This window comes from Gobio gobio, assembly GCF_949357685.1.
Source record: "Gobio gobio genome assembly, chromosome: 10".
Classification (NCBI taxonomy): Eukaryota; Metazoa; Chordata; class Actinopteri; order Cypriniformes; family Gobionidae; genus Gobio; species Gobio gobio.
This window is the reverse complement of record NC_137116.1, coordinates 46681096-46702111: the sequence shown is the minus strand read 5'-3', so window position 1 is coordinate 46702111 and position 21016 is coordinate 46681096. Positions and strand designations below refer to the sequence as shown.

At 37.7% G+C, this 21016-nt stretch overlaps 1 protein-coding gene across 3 annotated transcripts in view; it reads left to right on the top strand.

Moving 5' to 3' along the window:
* Positions 1–21016, top strand: part of pde4d (phosphodiesterase 4D, cAMP-specific) — a gene marked incomplete at its 5' end in the record, with an annotated part of 191973 nt that overhangs the window by 96529 nt on the left and 74428 nt on the right. The window contains one exon of one of the 3 annotated variants that reach the window (XM_079826724.1): positions 20567–20968. The exons of the other annotated variants lie outside the window; for them this stretch is intronic. Coding sequence (XP_079682850.1) covers positions 20829–20968 — 140 coding nt within the window. Of the gene's footprint in view, positions 1–20566; positions 20969–21016 lie in introns of those variants that run through there. 3 annotated transcript variants of the gene reach the window in all.

Below are 21016 nucleotides of genomic sequence, written 5' to 3'. Positions count from 1 at the left end.
AATCCGCCATGGATTATGAGTTTAATGGGAAGCCTAGTGGTCAGTGTGAATTACTGTATAGTAGACTACATGAAAGCCTTACACTGTGCATTTTTTTTCTGTGTGTTTGGTGGCAGACGTGGTTTGGATTCCCGAGGTTTGTAATTGGCCCTGGCAGACATTCAGAAGACATTGAATGACTGTGTTTAGTATATCAGAGGGCCAGACTGCAGCCCCAAGAGTGCTGTTAGTGCTTATGGAGGGTATTTATCATTCGTAAGAAGGTCTGTGCAGATAGGCAATTAGATGTATAGAGAAAAAGAAAGACAGAGAGAGGAAGAATTAATGTTTGCATATGATTGAAAGTCAATATTGACCATTCAGTGAGAGTAATACTGATTCAGATTTTTCATTGTGCTGAATAAAACATTGCTGGGGTGAAAAACTATTAAAGTCAGCCTGAGCCTACATGTATGGATGTCGATAAATGGCCAATATTAAAGGGATAGTTCACCCAAAAATGAAAATTCTGTCATTATTTACTCACTGGTAAACCCCATTGACTTCCATAGTATGGGAAAAAAAATACTATGGAAGTCAATGGGGCCAATCAACTGTTTGCTTACCGACATTCTTCAAAATATCTTCTTTCGCGTTCAGCAGAAGAAAGAAATTCATACAGGTTTGGAACAACTTGAGGGTGAGTAAATGAACAGAAATGTCATTTTTGGGTTAACTATCCCTTTAAAGGCCCTGATTTACTTCAAGAGAATTCAAAGAACGAACTGATGTGATGTCATTTCGCACAAAATCAGGACAAAACGAACTTCGTCTGGAGTCTGTCGAGGTCAGACGTCTGTAAGTGAAAACATGAACTTGATGAAATTAAGTTAATTATGATGAAACGAGACACTGACAGTGTTTTTCCTGTCTAATTATGGTAAAGCTGGTTGACTTTGAGCTATCTATTGTATAAAGTGCTATATAAATAAATTTGACGTGACTTTACTAGTGTGCTGAATTGCAGAGTGTGTGCAAACATATCCACATTGCTATGTGTCACGTATATCAAACTTCTTTTTACCCCTAAGTAAACACAGTAAAACGAGAAAAATTGTGAATAATTTTTATTATGGTGATTTTAAACTGTAGTTTATTCCTGTGATGGCAAAGCTGAATTTTCAGCATCATTACTCCAGTGTTCGGTGTCACATGATCCTTCAGAAATCATAGTTTATTGATTTGCTGCTCTGGAAACATCTCTTCTTACCAATGTTGAAATCAATTGTGCCTTTTTTTGTAACATTAAAATGTATTTTATTGTCCCTTATCCAGCAAGTATGCATTAAATTGATCAAAAAAGTATTAATTTCTTTAAAAAATTTCTTACGGACCCTAAACTTTTGAATGGTAATGCATCCCTACAGTCTTAAGGTGGTTTAGTTGGTCTGGTGCCAGAAACACATCAGCTAATAAGTGGTGAAACCCACCAGTCATATAGTTTGATTCATCCTCAAAAACGCACCGGCAATCTTCCAGTGTGTGATTTTTATGTTTTCCTTAATTGTATATGGATGCGTTGTATGGTTTTTCTAGCACACTAGGAGGCAGGAAACCATAAGAAAATTCTGGGCCCCAAAATCCAAACAGCTTAGCCAGCAGTCAGGATGAAAGCCACTAAGGAGTAAACAAATTATTGAGCAGTCTTGTGGCATTCTCAGCAGTCGGCCGTGTGAAGATACCCCATGCCATCTTCACAGCTCGATAACACAAAGCTGTCCTCACAGCTGTTGCTTGAGAAAGTGCTGAAACTACTGTGATGAAAGACGTTTACAAGAGGTGCAAAGGGATCTCACCAGGCCAGGGATAGTGTGTGTGTGTGTGTAGATCGGGGGAGAGAGGAAGAATTTGTCCAATTAACAAAAATACCAAAGCTTGACATTTCTTGGTGAGTCCAGCATTTGTTTCTTCCTGGAAATGTCACTCATTTGAATACCTCTCCAACAGTATTGTCCTTTCAAGCCAGGGGCCGTCACTCTGGAAAGGAGCTGTCTGTTAACATAAAGAGACAGAATCCACAATGAATTATTACTGCCAGGAAAGAGCCTTATTTTTAGACCCCACCATAGAGATGAATGCATTATGTATGAATCTTCAGGCCTGTAAGGTTACAATATTTATGACACCATATGTTACCTTAATTACTTATTACATTGATATCATCCAAAGTCTCATATCCGTCATACATGCTTTTTTTCTAATTTATAGAGCTTATTATCTTAAAATAAATATGGACTGAATATGGGTTAAAATAAAGTAAATATGTTTTTTAGCAGATCAGCTAATGGTGCAAACATGCTCAAAATGTGCTGAATGCATTGTTCAGTGCAATTCAAATCTTGCAGGTTCAAAGAGTTAGGTTTTGAAAATGCTAGTAAATATACACAAACATATAGGGATGCGTTGATATTACAATTATGGCCAATCAATAGTTTGTAATCAAGCAATAATTTAATTTTTCAAAGTCAAATCAATGTTGTGATGCTTAAAGGATGGTTTTTCACTTTTTCAACTAGTTGCTGTTGGAGCATAAATATCTTAAAGGTTACAAGACTCACTCCAAAGGGAGATATTTTATTTAACAGAATCCACTTTTCAAGAACTACCATGAATGGCTCGTTTGGATTTCAACGCGTTTTTTTCCGGATCTTGTAAAGTAAGGTCGAGCTGGCCGTTGCCATTTTGGCAGCGCGTCACCGCGTGTCACTCCCGGATAACAGAAAATGGGCAAAGAGGCGGGGCTTGGGCGGAGCTGAGGTGACGTAATGACTAACAGACTGCAGACAAACGACAATCCACCTGTCACTACAAGTGGCCACGCCCTTAATTATGCAGAACTTTAAGGCTTTATATAATGTATTGTAAACGAATGAGTTATACAATTTTTTTACCCCCCTCACAATTGTCATGAAGGGGAAAATTAGCTGTATAGACCAAAACTACAATTTGTACCAGGCTGCAAACGTGTTTTTTTCTGCTGTAAATTTGGGCATTTTAACATGAAGTGACTGCCGACTGGCCGCTACAGACTCCAGAAGGGAGCAGAATCTCATTGAGGTCCCCATGCTCAATGAGATTATGCTCCCTTCTGGAGCCTGTAGCGGCCAGTCGGCAGTCACTTCCGTATGGCTTCAAGAGAAACTGGGGGACGTTGCCTCTTGGTGAAGACAGAATGTTACTCATTTAAATAATCTCAACCCACTGAATTCACAAAAAAGGCGGCGATGCCTGGTTGAGCTGCACTAGAGAAGATGAAGAGTGTTGTTGCTGTTTTTTCCACACCAGAAAAAGTTTGTCCTAAGGTGGACAAACTTAGAGTGGTTAAATTTTTTTTTTTTAACACTGTTCTTGAACACCAACATTTGTCTGTGCGCTGCACATTTTATGGAGGACAGCTTCCACAACCTAAGAGAGTACAGTGCAGGCTACGCACAAAGGCTTCTTTTGAAAGGCATAGCCCATCCCATTTTATCGGGACAATCTGTAGTTTATGGCAGGGTTTTTCAAACTTTGATGCCAAGGACCCCCAAATAAGAGGAATCTTTTATGAGGGACCCCCTTCCTAACCTATATATTTATATGTATGAAAAAAACATTCAAACTTTTAGATAAATAGTACGTGTGACATTATAAATACAACATATGGTTTCCAAACTTAAATTGGCTATACTTAATGTTGGATGTTAAACCTGATAAAGAACATTTTTAATTAAAAATTATTTATATAAGCAACTTTCACAATAAATGTATATAAGCAACTTACGCATTAAGAACACTGCCTTACAACCCCAGTGAGCAAGATAAAGGGACTATAGTGAGAAAATCTCACTAGAAAGATACAAAGCAAAAATATACAATTCTGGAAAGTATGTAGGCTATACAGCAAGAAAAGAGAGAAATATTTAGAAATGAAACAGAATGTTCGGTAGACTTTATCAGTTTTTGCTTTGTCTCTTTATTCTCTGAACTTTTCTGGGGACCCCTTAGAACCTTCTGGAGGACCCCTGGGGGTCCCCGGACCCCAGTTTGAAAACCCCTGGTTTATGGATCACAACTTGTAAGTATGTCTTATTATTTGTAGTTGTGTTTTCTATTAATTATAAGTTTTATGCAATTTCAATTATATAAACTAAGGGCACCGCTAGCCTGCTAACTAACATCATAGTATTGATGTAGTGTTTGCTGTAGCTTTTGCAAGTTCTTACTTTTGTAAGACTGTTCACTGCCCCTTAGGAAAATTATCCATGATTTTGTGATTTGATTACTGTTTACCATAGTTACCCGACAAATATGATTAAATGGTGGATAACATTGTATCTATAATCTATAAAAATTACCACTTTGAAACATGCAAAGTCTGTGCTTAAAATCCGTTCTTCACGATCCTCTTGTTTGTTGTCATTGTCGGGGTTTGAATCGGGTTAAATTGGTTTAAAATTGACTCCATCCTTAATTATTTACACCAGAGCAGAACTCGCTGTTATGAAGGGGCGTGATATTTCCCTAACATGCTCTAAGGAGCTGTATTAATGTAAAATATGTATGTAATTGTGCATTTTTTGAACAATCAAGCATGAAAACATATTCTAGAATTAGCATCACATAATTATGTACTGTATAACATTTGGATAACTCTTGATTTTTTTTTATAAATAGTGGAGTTGATTGAACAGTTAAGATGGAAAAAGTTCCTATAATAGAGGTGGGAAAGTTCTCTTCAATAAATAGTTCTTTTAATGGATTAAATTGTTGCCGTAATCTATTAGCACAACTGTTTAGCGAATTCACCTCAGAGTGCATAAGTTGTTTAGTCTTTTTAATATTTCTGTTTGCATTGGGTGGTTTTTGCAATTGCAATAGCAAACAGAAATTGACAGATGCTTTATAGTCACGGAACATGTTTAAAATGTACTATACAGGCTTTTATACAAGTACACCTTAAATGTCGCACAGTGCATGGCAGATGTTTTCATTGTGATGTGTTATGTAGCTCTGCAGAATTTTAATGTTGGAAGATGTCATTCCTTAGTTAATCATGCTGTGGTAAAAATATCCCCGTAAAGGCAGTGATTCAGCGCAGATCTGCAAGCAGAGTACTGAGGTGCGAGGGTTCAGTGCACGAAAGATCAACAGATCGATAGTCAACAGCAGCTGAATGTTCCCCTTTGACAAGTTACGCTGCCTTCTCGACGAAGAGTGAGTCTCTCATCTGCCTCTTCAGAGCTCACTTCTATGCAACGTGTGCATGGTTAGAGCCAGTTGCATTATTTAATCAAGAATGTGCTGTTTGTGTGCTGTCGTTAATGCACCTGGTGTCCACTATTCTGTCATAGCATTGAATGTAGGCTGTTTTAATGGCCTTGCAGCTATATTGGGTATGTGGTGGCCCTTTCCCACCTCCGTTTTCTCCTCACACTCCACTGCATCATTCTATCTGTTCCTGAACTTTTATTCTGCTCCTCTTACAGTAATGCTTCCACTGGCTCACCTCTCGCTGTTTGATTTTTGTAAAGGTGATATGTGTAAATTAATGATTTGCTTGTTTTGTCGATGCATTGATTTATAATACATAATAGATGTGCATAAAACTTTAAACATGAATAATTGAATCCCAAGATTGTCTGAATCCCAATTGCCAAGAATCGAATGAATCACGGATCAATAGCAATTCAATGCTATAAAGGGGTCATGAACTGAAATTTTTTCCTAAGAGTTCATCATAGTATAAGATTTCAGAACTGAAAACTTCCTTGTTAGTCCAAAAACAGCTTTTATTGTTACTGAGCCCAGAGAACTCTGTGGAATGTTCCTATTGGTGAATGACAGCCTCTGCAGAAGAAAATCAACACTTACTTCATCGTTGCAACTTTGGCCCCGCCCACTGGCGTGTTAGTGATATGACGAGGGGAGAAGAGGGATATAGGATCACTAGACAAAAAAAAATAATATTACCTTCCAAAGGATCCTAATGCTAGCAATGTGGTTATTTATTTTCAACAATGTGAATGTCTCAGTTGAGCATTATTTATTTGTATTCGGTACAATTTCGGTGCAGACTTTGCAAACAGACTTTTACAATATGGACTAGAATGCGACAACATGTAAGTAACTGTGTTAATTCTAATGTCTGATCTGTGGCCAGGCATTCGTTAGTGTACAGAAATTGAGTTGCAATGACGAAATCACTGCATTCATGCGCTCAACATGTCTGTGATCGGCTACAATGCTCATCACTGCAACCTTTCATGCCACAATCTAAATATATTGCCATAGATCTCAACACTTTTCACAATTAGTTAACCTTGAGAGCTGATATAGTAAGAGTTTTCGAGAAAGTTCTACAATGTAATACTTAGCCATTTCATATACAAAGTTGTTAGCCAATCACAGCAGCGGGCTTTTACATTGAAGTCTTAGCAGACATGCCCCTTCAAACAGAGCGTTCAAATCAAGGTAGGAAGAATGCCTTTTATTTCTGTGCCTATTATTAGTGTAAAAATCATACTAACATTATAGGTGCTGTCATGTTTGGTTGCAGCAGATGAGGAAGCAGGATCCAAGTGCAGTCATACTTTTATTAAATAAACTCAAAACTTCACAAATACAAAATCATAGGGGACAAGAACAAGGCTCAGGAACGGAACAACCAATGTTTGGACTGGAGACGGGGCCTTCACTATTGTATGTGCTGCCCCCACACAAACACCACATTGCCATGGCCACAGTGGTCAGCGCTGCAAACTCTAAAGACTCTGACTCTGGCTTGGTGACCATCTTGTACGAGGGCTCTGGCTTAGCGGCCATCTTGGCAGAGGGCTCTCGAATGGCGTCCATCTTGGCAGAGGACTCTGGCGTGGCGTCCATCTTGGCAGAAGGCTCTGGCATGGTGACCACAGGACGTGAAGGTGCAGAAAGTACAGGGCTTGCAACCATTAGAACAAGACATGCTGGCAACCGTGGTGGGCCAAGCTCCGTGGTCATCAGAGCTTGATGCATGGTGCCTCTCCCCAAAACACTTTTAGGGGAAGTGTCCTCCTCAACCGCCCCAACAGTGAAGGAGAACCCAGTTAGCTGGAGAGCATAGTCCAGGAACTTACTCAGTGATCCTCGAGGACCATCACTGATAAGCTTTGACTGTAGCGCGTTGTTAAGTCCATAGCAAAATAAATCAATAAGGGCAAAGTCTGGGAGGTCCTGAAGTGAGCAAGTTCCCATCAACATGCTACAAGTGCTGTTAAGTTGAGCTTAAGTTGTTCTGTAAATTAACCCCCAGAAAGTGTTTTATAGGTGTAAATACTGTGGCACTTTGGTGTTTTAAAAATATAAAATAATATTTTTGAGAAGCTTGACACAGCAACATTGGAAAAACCAATGGCGTGAGTTTGGGGTGGACTATCTGTTTGGTAACAGTTAATATTTTTTACAATTCCGTTTAGTGGCACTAGTAGCACAGAAATTCCACACTTCACCTTTGAATTTGGTTCTTAATCTAATTTTTGAGAGCAGATGAGAATGAGCAGTCATCTGTAGAGTAGTTGGTGATTAGGGCTGTCTGTCTGATACTAGTAACTGGGTGAGATAGAGAAAGGAAGCCACTTATCACCTTTGCAGCCCATAAGCACTGTGCTAATTGTACCCGTTACGCTGTATAATGTCACTGTACACTTGGTAAAATTCCCTGACTGATGCTGTTTCCAATCACTTGGTGTAGAAATGGGCCCTGTGCACCTTCTTGGTTTAATAGCTGTGCTTAAGAGTGCATTGAATTGCTGACTGCTAAGAGTGTTAAGAGATAGAATGGAATATTAGCAAATTGCTTACTGAACACTACAACTCAGTATGAAATATGGTGGCATTCCGTTATCCTAGTTTTACCTTTCTTTTGTGATATAATGAGTTAACTTTTGTCCAGCAATGCTGATTCTTGAAACTGGAAATGCCACGCTCAGTGCATGTGCTCTGGTTCTTTTCCTTACTTATATATATATATATATATATATATATATATATATATATATATATATATATATATATATATATATATATATATATATATATATATATATATATATATATATATATATATATATATATATATATATATATATAATTTTGAATAAGGCATGCGTTACGAATGATGATAAGGTTTTTTAAAATAGAAAGATAGAAAGCTTTATTCTTTCCAGCCAATTAAAGCACCTGTGTGCACGGAAGGGATCGTAATAAATCTCTCTTTACATCCCACCCAGCCTAAATTACAAAACAGCTTATTCACACTGGCCACGAGGATCTATGTGAGGCAAGCGCTGAATTATTCATCGCTCTCCTCGACTACCAGGGTCTTCCTCGCAGCTAACGCTCCAGTATGAGCTGGCATTATATGGTACGCTTTTCATTTGTCCTGTTAATGCATATTTTACATTCATCGAGCCCTACATCACGACTCAATTCCCCTGTGTGTTTAGATGATGTTCTCTCAGTTACCACATCGCATTTTGGCGAATAGAAGCAATAGCATTGTGACCTTTATTAATGTAAAAAGAAATCAATAATAAATGGAAAACATAATTGAAATGCTAACTTGGCTTTTAACGCAGCTACATTCCATAAGTTGGTGAGGTGACAGACAGCAAGAGCCGCATCAGCACGAATAACAATGAGCAAGTGGGTTTGGACCCCTTCTCTCTTGATTGCACACCCCATTACTTTGTCTTCTCTCTTGTATTACATAATTCTGCTCCTTCTGCGATTTATATCACTTCTGTTGTGGCTTTCCAAGAGATACCCACAAATTCTCCCTGTTTTTCTTGCCGTGGGCGCTGGAGACGGGAAACTCAATAAAGGGTTGTTCAGTGCGATTATAGCTAATGAATTGGAATAAATGGGACTGATGGACTGGGGTGAGATAAAGTGACAGTCTGATGAAAGACTTATTGGTCGACTCTTCATGTAGCACCAGAGGGCTTGTTTCCAGTTTGTCGAGCAGCGAACGTGTGAGTTTCCGCATCTGTTTCCGCATCTGTTTCCAAACAAAGCCACCCGTAAGAAGGGGGATACAATTGGCACATCTTGATTTTGCAGAGTTAGATGCGTTCCTGGGTCAACATATTTTGTCGATCTAACATTCCTATCCGAAAATGTAATCCTAATCATATCCTTACCCCTAAACCTATCTTTCGTGGGAATCTTTTGGTACGATCACGATTCAATTAAAAGTCGATTTTTGATTTTTAATAAAATTTCGATTCGATATACATGCATAAATTTGATTGTAGTTTACTGTTTTGTGTTACATTTCTACCAGAAAGACTCGGGAGGCCAGATGAAGTAACAAATTTATTAACTGACCAGCAAGTATTATATTTAGAGGTTCTTTGGCGTAGGCCCCGTCCATAGCTCTCGTCTCGAGGGTAACGGACTCTGCATTTCCTGCCTGAAGATATGTGTAACTCAGACATGTGTAAGTACCGATCTTTTATACTCCGAGTATTAGGACATGATTGGTTAGGTCTGAATGTGATAAGTGACCTAACATTGAATCTTCCTAGCAGAACTTACGCTCGAGCTTTCATTTATTATTTGACTGTGGTAGACAGTTTGATATGTCTTGAAGAAAACAAATCCCACTGAATTAAATGTGAACCTTGAAATATGTTTAGTTTTTCTTCCCATTTTAGTCAACCCAATATTATAAAACAAATGCTATTTAAGATGACCGCAATCTTTACATGCATATGACTGGCAGACTTCTCTAATTAAGTTAAAATAAAGTCTTTTGTTATTAAAAATAGGAACAAATGAGCAAATGACAAACAATAGAACAAATAAAATTGAAAAAAAAGTTTTCAGGTACAGTAGCCTATAGGTTTATTTAACATGTAGGCTAGTAAGAAATTAAATATAAATATAAATTGATTCATATTAAAGAGAAAAGTTATTCTGTCAAAAGCAGTGTGTTCATTAATGAAACAGACAGCAACAGTTTATGAGGCTGCTGTCCCTTTAAGAACGATTTGCTCCCAACTGTTTACGTTCACATAGGTCGTAACAGACTGTGAATACTCCACACGATGTGCATTTAGACAATTGTGTGTTTGACCATGCAAGCAAAATAAGCTATTATGATTAATAACACTCTAATGTGTCAATAACCTTGAGTACTGCGAAGTTAAAGAAGTGTAACATTTTAGAAAATCGATTTTTGAAATGTGTGAATCAATGCAAATTAGTATTAGATAGAATTGCGATTCATATGTGAATCGATATTTCCCCCATCCCTAATCCCTGCCCATACAATCCCTAAAATCAGAGGGTGATAGTGTTAAGTGAATAACACTGATGTAGAAGCATCTAACCCTGGTTGTAAGCCTAAACATGAGATAAACTGTAAACCTGTCCCTCAAATCTGATTGGTCGTTTGGAATGTTGTTCCAGGATCAACAAAGATGTTGATCCAGGAACATGTTGAACTTGGTGTTGTGGTATCGCAGGTTTGGTTGTGCACATATGGATGATTTAAAAAAATGCGAACCAGCGCTGCATGGCGGTAATTGTTAAACTCCTTGTGGGATAAATTATGTCATGTCACTGTAGGACACAAAAAATAAATAGCAGTCGTGATAAACAGGATAATAAAGGGAGTCCTGGCTAAACATTTTCTCAGTAAGAGCATTTGAATTATTCCACCTCCACAGTGCTGAGAACAATCATTTCCTAAAGCCATTGCTGGATATAATTTTCTTTTTTTTCTTTCAAAAAGCAGACTTTGCTTATGTACCTTCCTTTCTCCTTTTAAATGTAAATCTTTATTTGCATTTAAAAATTTCAATATACATACAATCAGCTTTTAAAAGAGTTATATATATATATATTAGGGCTGGGCAAATTAATGCGTTAACGCGGGCGATTAATTTTTTCAGCTTAACGCAATTAAAATATTTAACGCAAATAACGCAGCGTCCGATTTATATCCATTTTTGCTTAGCGTTACATGATCATCACGCTCTTATTCATGTAAATGCTTCCAAGCGCGACAAGACACAAGCGAACGTGCTGTATGCCAATGTCCTGTGTGTGTGTGTGTGTGTGTGTGTGTGTGTGTGTCAGTGTCCTGTCTCTGTGTCTGTGTGTGTGTGTGTGTGTGTGTGTGTGTGTGTGTGTGTGTGTGTGTGTGTGTGTGTGTGTGTGTCAGTGTCCTGTCTGTGTGGATGCGTCTCATGTCAGCTAATCAAGGGACACACACACATACACACACACACTCGACGCTTAGATAGACTCGCGTCAGTTTCCTGCTCACATCGAGTTCTCTTTTGCTCTTGAACAAACAATAACACAGAGGACTTTGAGTATTCTCATATTAGGATCTTAAATTAGTTAAATAACGTCTTAAATGAACTTAAAGAGTTGTGAGGAAATGAGATCCGCGGCTGTTCTTAAAGTGACAGTAGCACTGATGATGATGATGTCATTAATGTTCATCAAAGAACAACGGGAACAGAGAAAATAGTAGCTTTAATGATGATTCATCTATATTTAATTTATTATTTATGCAGTTAAGAAAGATAACTATTACATTTCTGTATATGTATAACAGGGAAGGCCATGGGTAAATATAAAATGTATTATTTTGGGTTTATTTAAAGATTGTTTTAAGTTCACTTAAATTAAAAGTTGTTTTTTTAAAGCCTAATAAATGTTGAAATTGGGAGCTTTCAGTGATACTGTAATGTAATGTCATTAATGTTTCATAGACACTTTAGTATCAATGATACTGGCCTTCATTCATAAAAATATGACAATACAACACATATTTAAAATATGCTGTCTTTAAATTGTTTATACATTAATTTGGAGAGTAACTGAAATTATTACAATATCAAAATATTAAAAACGTAAAATATTAAAAACTTGCGATTAATCGCGATTAATTACAGAAAAAAGTGTGATTAATTAGTTAATTTTTTTTATCGATGCCCAGCACTAATATATATATATATAGAGAGAGAGAGATTTTTGTGTAAAACCCCCCCCCCCCTCCTTTGTCTTCTTTGGTTCCAATTCTTTTCTTTGATATTAGGATGCTTTATTTCTTTACTCATGTAGCATTTTGACCCATGACATTTAAATGCCACCTGTGCTTCACCAAATCATCTCCCAGACCGTTATCGGACATGGCTGTACACTTGCTTGCATTGTCGGCGCCAGTATGCTGTGAGCACCAAAGTATCCATCGAGACGAGGTGAAGGTTAATTACATTGTGACAGTAATTACACAGTCCTAAGGACAGATAGCAGCTGAGGCTCGCATGATATTATCACCCCTTTCTTTCCACTGGCCCTTTGAATTTATTTCACCATCACCTACCTTCTTTACACAGTGGGGTTTTGTTTTTCACAACAGTAATAGAATTCAGGAATCCTAAAAAAAGCCAGCATAATGCCTTTGGGTGCGAATTGGAATTATGCAAATTAGTCTCTGGACGTGAGTAATTCATTAGCGCTTGCAATATAACAAAGATATTCGGCTGCTGCCTCTTTCAGGCACATAAATTGGGTTATAACTTTTGAAGACTATCTTTCATGCGATTTACTCAAGAGCTCATTTACATGAATTATGCTTTGTTTTACAGCTCATACCTGTCATTGCAGGTTAAAACATACCTGGATTTCCTGTGCATATGTAAATGTGGTTATTTTTATAAATAAGTCAAGTTGAACACCTGTAATCAATATGAGAACTTTTTGTTTCTGTTACTGAACAACAATTTTAAAATCCAAGACAAATATAATTTGTGTCTTCAGTATTTCAGTCAAGTAATTATCATTCAGTGCAAGTACACCTGCTTTGTAATGTAAATTAGACTCATTTAGGGATGGGGATCATGAAGAATTTAATGGTAATATATATTTGGAAAAAATTTATTAAATTCCCTTGCCAGATAATGAGATCATTTCAATGATTAATCAATTTAGCTGGACGAAGAAAAAAAAACATTAGACAACTAAAGAAAATAACATGCAAACTAGAGGTTCTGACAAAATGTGCATTTGCTTTAGTCCATTAAAAAAATATATTAATTTGAACAAAATAATTAAAAATATATATATAATTTGAATGGATGCAATGTCTCGTTCATAAAGACTTGTTTCAAAGACTTGTTTCAAAAAACCCAATCGTCGCCACCTACTGGCGAAGCGATAAGTCACACCAAATACAGTCACAGTGTTAAAATACTTTCAAAAGATTATTTATCCCAGTACACTTGTAACCCCTGTTATTTAAATGTTTGTTTTACATCAATAACGATGTGTGGTTTGTGAAGCTGCTTCATACTGTACATTTACATGGCAAATGCTCTGTGTCAAAGGTTAACCCTAAAGTCATTAAAAACTGTGGTTTAAACAGTTTCACATCACAAGCGTCAGCACGTGTTTTTCCATGGGCAGCGTCAAAATACACGCTGTTCACGCTCCGCTGATGCTTGCAATGTAAAAGAGGCATAATATACATAACTGAAACATTGTCATTTAGGAATAAGATCGCGTGGGTGTTTGTCCTACCTGCCTGTCAACATATGTATTCCATGCATTCGTGCTCCTCCTCGCACAGACATCACATGTCATCAGCACGTTCCTGTACACATCAGGCTATGCAGAGTTTTAGTTTTGTTTTACAGCAAACAAACAACAGCTGCCTTTCACAGTTCCAAACCAAAACAACAAGCTCATGCTGCGTTCACATAATTGTAATTACTAGATGGCAACCCGTGGCCGTGACGTTCTGCCCGGAGGTGTTCGCGTCCTCGGACTTGGATTTATGCGTTTCTATGTCAATGCTATCACTACCGAAAGGAATCTGCAGCAGTCAGGTGGTAAAAGTGAGAGCTCTGTAAGTTGTTTACAGTCATTTTTCATTCATTTTATTGTAATGTTGTGCTTTGAGACATGAGGTAATTTGGGATATGTTCATGAGGGATAGTTCAGCCAAAAACGAAAATTGTGTTATCACTTACTCGCCCTCAAGTTGTTCTAAACCTGCATGAGTTTCTTTCTTCCGTTGAACACAAAAGAAGATATTTTAAAGAATGTTGGTAGTCAAACAGTTGATGGTAGCTCAAGCGGCAACCTCCCGCAGTTTCTCTTGAAGCCAATACGGAAGTGACTTAAACTGCAATTCATCGACTGGCCGCTAGGGACAGGCTTCAGAAGGGAGCAGAATCTCATTGAGCCCCATGTTAAAATGCCCAACTTTACAGCAGAAAAACACTTTACAGCCTGGTACAAATTGTGGTTTTGGTCTATACGTCTTATTTTGCCCTTCATGACAACTGTGAGGGGGGTGCATTTTTTTATAACTCATTCGTTTACATTATATAAAGCCTTAAAGTTCTGCATAATTAAGGGCATGGCCACTTTGAGTGACAGGTGGATAGCCATTTATCTGCTGACTGTTAGTCATCGCGTCACCTCAGCTCCGCCCACGTCCCGCCTCTTTTCCCATTTTCTATTATCCGAGAGTGACGCGCTGCAAAGATGGCAACGGCCAGCTCGTCCTACTTTGCTCTTCAAAACGGCTCTTCAGAATCCTATGGGTGACGTCACGGACACTATGTCCATATTTTTTTACAGTCTATGTGGTTGCTGTTGACTTCCATAGTAGGAAAAAATATATACTATTGAAGTCAGTAGATGGGTTTTCATCCAAACGTGAATCTTTTTAAAGTTTGCAAAAAAACAAATGCGAATTAGGCTACTGCATGGAGTGCGTGTGGTCAAGCAGTGTGGCGAAAAGATCATCCTTAATATTGGGTCAGAAAACAAGAAACAAGTGAGTAACACTCGGAAACGTATACACTTATTACTGAGCTGAGCCAAATGATCCAGTTCGGTTCTCTAAAAAGTGGCAGAATTCCCATCATAAAGGAAACAGCCGATAAGTCACGTGGGTTTAATGTGCAGTATGTCATTTATTCTGCAAATGCGTTTCCATATCCCATTATTCGCATTGACTCTTTTTCAAAAACCACCTCAATCGAGTGTAAAAATGATTTGGGTTTTCCATCACTTGTTGGGTAAAAATAGGGTGATGGAAACATAGCTAATGGCTACTGTCAACTGTCAGGTTACCAACATTATTTAAAATATATTCTTTTGTGTTCAAAAAGAAAGGAAAAAAACTTTGGGTGAACCATCCCTTTAACGGCATCTCTCGTCTCGTGACGCTTTGCAGACTCTGCTGTTTGCGTTCATGTGTTTTGAAGGAGGTGTAGCTTTGGCGAGCGCTCTGAAGAGAGGCTGGGATCTCAAGCTTTCAAAGCTAGCTCGCTATTGCTAGCCTCTCCGAAATTGCCTACCCTATCTTTAATTGTAAGTTGTTTGATTCACTTAAAAGAACCAGGGGCCAGTTGCATAAACTAAGCCATTATGTTAAGACAGTGTCTTACGGTCTAGTATGAGCCACTTGCAGTTAGGCAAGTGGCATTCAGTCTTACTTTTCGCATTAAATTAGGCCAGTCTATGTTTTTATGTAACTGATTAAAAAAAATTATGAACAGTCTTCAAGAAAAAAATGTATGTCTAACTTGTAAGACTAGTCTTAACGGTTTATGCAACCGGCCCCAGTTCACAAGAGTCATTGGCTCAAAAAGCAGACTATACTGGTTGCACTGCATGTTGTTAGATTCACTAAAAGGATCCAGTTCATAGGAGTAATTTATAATCAAACTACATTGCTCACAGTATCTATTTTGCTCTGTAGATTCAGTAGCTGTGTTTTGGCAATGATGAATAAGTCGTTGAGGTATATGTGTTGATGTGGGTGTTTTTTTTTTTTTTTTAACCGGATATGTTGGAAAGCACATGGTGTGCGCACTGGCATTTGTATTTCTCTTACGAGCTTTACTAAAACCATGAAGTAGTTTATAGACTCCTATGAACCTTTAAAACCGGAGCTAGGAGTCTAATAGATCACCTTGCGGTGATGATGCTTTTAGGGGCCTCTGTACTGCCATGCTTACGTTTATGAAGTGCTTTTATTTTAAGACTTCAGGTGCTGCTATGTGACTCTGTCCTTGTGGCCCTGTTTGAAATGAAATGTGTAAAGCAGCACTGAAAGAGGATGAAAGATCCCCCTGTAGAGAGATAACATAAACACCAGACAGCTAGATAAGGACCGCTGGCGCAATGCAGAAAGTCTATTTCGGGAGCTGGGAGAACGACTAGTGTGAGCAGCCCCAGTAGGACCCTCATTCAGTTCCCTTCTCACTCTTCAGTGATCACACCCAATGCAAATAACAGCATGCATTTCATTTAGCTCACGCTCTCAGTAAGTGCGTCGAATTAACAAGTGAATGAAGTGGAAATGGTGGAGATTGATAATGGTCACAGATCATGTGTAAAAAAAAAAAAAAGGAAAGAAGCTATTGCATAATGCACTATAACCAGGTTGCAGTTCAGTGGTGCATCTATAAATTTATGCTCTGTGGATTTTTAACACTAAAAGCTTTTATCCTAACGGATGTTATGCAATGAAGAGTATAAAATGTGACTCCTGGCGTACCTGCTGTAAATGCATTTCAAGGGAAGAATGGTGAGATGATTTTAAGCAGTTTTATAAATCAGCACTTGACAGACATATTATGGCATTGAGCACTGAGGTAAAGCAGTGGTGGGTTGTGACCCGATAATGGGTGTAGGTCTATTATGATAGGGTCGTGGAGCGCAGGAGCGGGGGAAACAATTCAACTAACCAACCGTCATGCATAATTAGATAAAACAAACAATAAATAAGCTTATGTAGATGTAAGACATTGTTTGCCCTGACAGCGTTTTGAGGGGAATTATGCAGAGAGCATAAAACCAGCAGTAAACACATCATTGATATATATTATGCAATATGCTGTGCAATTTGTACGTATGTTCATGAGCCTAATGCATTAGTTGGCAGTGTGTTTGTTTCATATGTTAGGCTTTTAAAGGCTTTGGCTATTGTATTCATTTTATTGTTGCTGTTCAGAAGATGCTTATTGTGGCTCTATGCAGTTTGTGATAATATTAACCCTTTTTTAAGCACTTTTATCTTTGCTTTTGTGCATTAAACAATAGTTGGCCACTTGATGTTGATGTCCAATGTTAAATCAGTTTAGAACCATTGTGTTAAAACAAGGGTGCAGGTTTTGGTACTTAAGTTCTACAATGACTTTATTGAACAATTGTGCTGTTTTGTGAATTACCAAATAACTCAAACAGTTACACCTGTCAAAGATAATAGAAACTTTCTTTCACAAAGCAATAACCTATTCTTGGATGTATTCTTTATGCTAATATTCTCCCAGGAGACTTAAAAAAAAAAGATCTTCTGTGCTTGTTTTCTGTCTGTTTTTGCTGACGTTGACAGATTGCTTTTTTCGAAGTACATGCATCAGAACCAGTGAATTCTCACTTATTTATAATAGCTCATCTTGCTTTATGTCAGATGGTCTACAGTATCAAAAAGTATTATGTATAAATGTCATTGGATTAGATCATAAAATATTAAACCATGTGGCATCCAAAACAGGTTGTAAATACGTTATAATAAATACACTACACTACTGTTCAATTTCTTTAAGGGGTCATGAATTGAGAAATCAACTTTTCCTTGAGCTTTTGTTATATAAAAGTAATGCAAGAATGTCCTGTAAGTTCCGTGGCTGAAAACTTCCTTTTAAAACTTCCCAAATAAAAGCTTTTATTGACAGCTGGCTCATTAAACGAGTGAATTTGCTTCCATGTGTCATCAGAGTTCAGTGAAACGCCACCTCAAAAGAAGATGAACGCCTTATTCTGTAGCCCCGCCTACTGATTCGCACATGACATGTAATAGGTCAATAACACAGGCCTACGTGACGCTAAACCGGACCGAGCAACCAAGCAATGAATATTGTGCAGTGCCTGGTTTTGAAAGAACACAGTCGCTGTATATGCTTCCTTCGGATTCCAATATTTGGAATGCGTGGTTGAAATTTATTTTTAATGAAGTTCCAGCTCACGTGCACGTTTGTTTGCTTCATTTCTCTGCGGATTCTTTTGTTAACAAGACTGGATTTGCAGACAGAATGAGATTTAAAAAACAATGCTTTGCCTTCTATATTGGATCCGGCAGGAATAGTGCAACACACTTATGTGAGTAAAAAAATTTGTTTTATATGTGATAGAATTGCATTGTTACATATCGTTTGATATCTACTGATTATGTGTTTGTGTCTAACTAAACAAAATTAACGATAACTTGCCATGCTGTCACAGGCTGGAGTATCCATTTTAGGTGTTGTTGGTTCATTGTCCTATGATTCGGGATCTGACTCTGGGTTGAACATGTATGGGCGAATCATTTTAGTTTGCACATTGGAAGTTTTCAAAACAATTCCCCATGTGTACTGACGGGGGAGTCGAAACTCATTATAATATGCAAAACTGTTATCCAATCATAGCAGTGGGCGTTTAATTCTAAGTCTTCAATTCTAAGTCTTCAATTCAACACGCCCATAAAAACCGCCTATTGCTTATTCATTATGATGTTTTTGAATGTAAAAACCACGCAAACATCATAAGTTGACCTCAGACAACTGTATAAAATAAAAAAAATTCAAAAGCCAGTTCATGACCCCTTTAAAAGAAATGTTTTGTTCAGCAAAGGCACATTATATGGGTCAAAAATCAGTAAAGACGTTTACATTGTTACAAAACAATTTTTATTTCAAATAAATGTTGTTCTTCATTCATCAGAGAATCATGAAAAAGTGTATTAAGGTTTCCACAAAAGTATTAAGCAGCACAGCTGTTGCAAAAGTGGACCAGAAAAGTTTAGTTGTGAGAAAATGTCTAGCATCATTTGTTTGCAAATGCCACTGGATGTGAAATTTTGCTATTTAACTTTTGCCAAAGTGATTGTAAATATGGACGGAGAATGAAATAGGATTGATGAGTTCAGGGTTGATCAAATTTGGTAAAATAGGTCAAATGTAATGTCTAATTGACAGGTTTTTCATTCTCTTGCTTTTAATTGGCTAAGAAATCAAATACACTGCTGAACAATAACCATTAACTTATATTCTTTATTTTTTCCTATCTTTTCCAATTTTATGACTGGTTTATGTACTACAAACTCTTGTGCATCATGGATTTTATACAAATTAAAAAATTATTGTCACAAAATATATATATATTTAATATTTTCTATACAAACTCTAATAAAAGCTATACAATAAGCACTGCATTATTCATATACTTTATTGTTATGAAAATACCCCTAAATGGCCTGAAAAACACACAAACCATACATTGTTGCAATTGTGTGTTTATTTTCTTTACGTTTCATCGGTCAAAACGTTTCTGCTTTTTATTCAGCTGCCACAATAGTTAAATGCCTTTGGCCATATAAGGGATTTCCTGGAACGTCATAAGTTATTTCATCTAATGTAAGGGCACCCTCTGCCTTCCAGTATGAATGAAACATACATTAGAGTTTAGCACTTCACATCACCTTGTTTTGGATAAGAATAAAATGTCAGGTCATGCATAGACTATCTTGTCTCTTTGGATTTAAACCTAGATTTATTCACATTGGCCCATGACAACCTCTATGTGAACACACTTGCCCGAAAAAAGTGTGGGGGTAGAATTTACGTCTTGTTAAAGTGCGGGGGACACGTCTCTTGCTCTTTGCCAATGTGTGTCTGTGTGGGTAGCCTATATGATAAAAATAGAAATTGCAAATCAGCTCATGAGTGTCTTCTTGTCACTGTAGCCTTGTTGTCTTTCCCTCTCGGTTTGAGGCATCATTTGTTGTGTTAAAAAGCTAAAGAGTACAGCTTGCACTGACAGAATCGATATGCTTTAGCTGCTGGAACGAAGAGGTCAGCAGGGGTTCTCATTATGGGGTCGAAGAGGATGGCCACATGCCGACAGGGAAAGAGATCTACGCAAGAACAGTAGTCTCACTCAGTCATGCAATGTGTTTTCCTCCCACACAAACACATACACGCTCATACACCAGGGATGTTTTGTCCAAGGGAGATGTTGCCTATGCAACAAAAATCCGATAAGAAAATGATTTATAGTGCAGAAATAAAAAATAAATTGAAATATATGATCAGATATATTTCAAAGTAAGCAAAATAATTCTTGAAAGCTAACATGAAAAAGAATCATAAGATCATGAAAAAAAAGCCATATTGCCCACCCCTAGCCTGTGATATGCCAGTCTCTGGCGTAAAACCCTCAGCCCAAGAAAACAACAATACACTTCAACAACTTTAATGTTCAGGAAAAAGGTGGATAAAGCTGAATTGATTGAAACACTGAAGGATTTAGGGCAGTGTATACTTGCTGAACTCTACTGCCCTGCCCTCTGTGAAGCGAGAGGAAATATATCACTGGCAACAGGAAAAAACAAAGACTTGATATCGTCATGTGGATAGGAAGGAGGAATGTGGCCAAGCATTTTCCAGATAAACACAATGAACGTCAGATGGGACGGGAACAGCTCGGCACACTCCGTCAGAGGCTGTTGTATTTGGACGTTATGGAAGCCACTGTTCATTTCAGGGTGATTTCATTCGTCTTCCTTTAAACGTTTAATAAATAGATTGTTTTCTTTGTCTTTGTTAAACATTCTATATATATTTTTTTAATCAGCATTAAAGTGTGGCCAAGTAGTAGATGGAAGCATCCAAAACCAAACATGGCATCTTGGAAGTAAGGAAAGGACAATATGGACACATAGAGTTGTCACATAGTCTTTTCTCTCAATGAGAAGGATTCGTGGAGTGCTTGTTGAGAAACTCTTGAAAGTCTGTCATTCAATGAAGTCCGGCCGCAATCACAGGGTTCGAGAGGAGAGGATGATACGCTTGAGCAGCCTTCCTCTCCGGAGGCACTCATGGATATGGTGAGAGCTTCCTTTAGCATGTAACGTATGTATTTGTGTGTTTGTGTT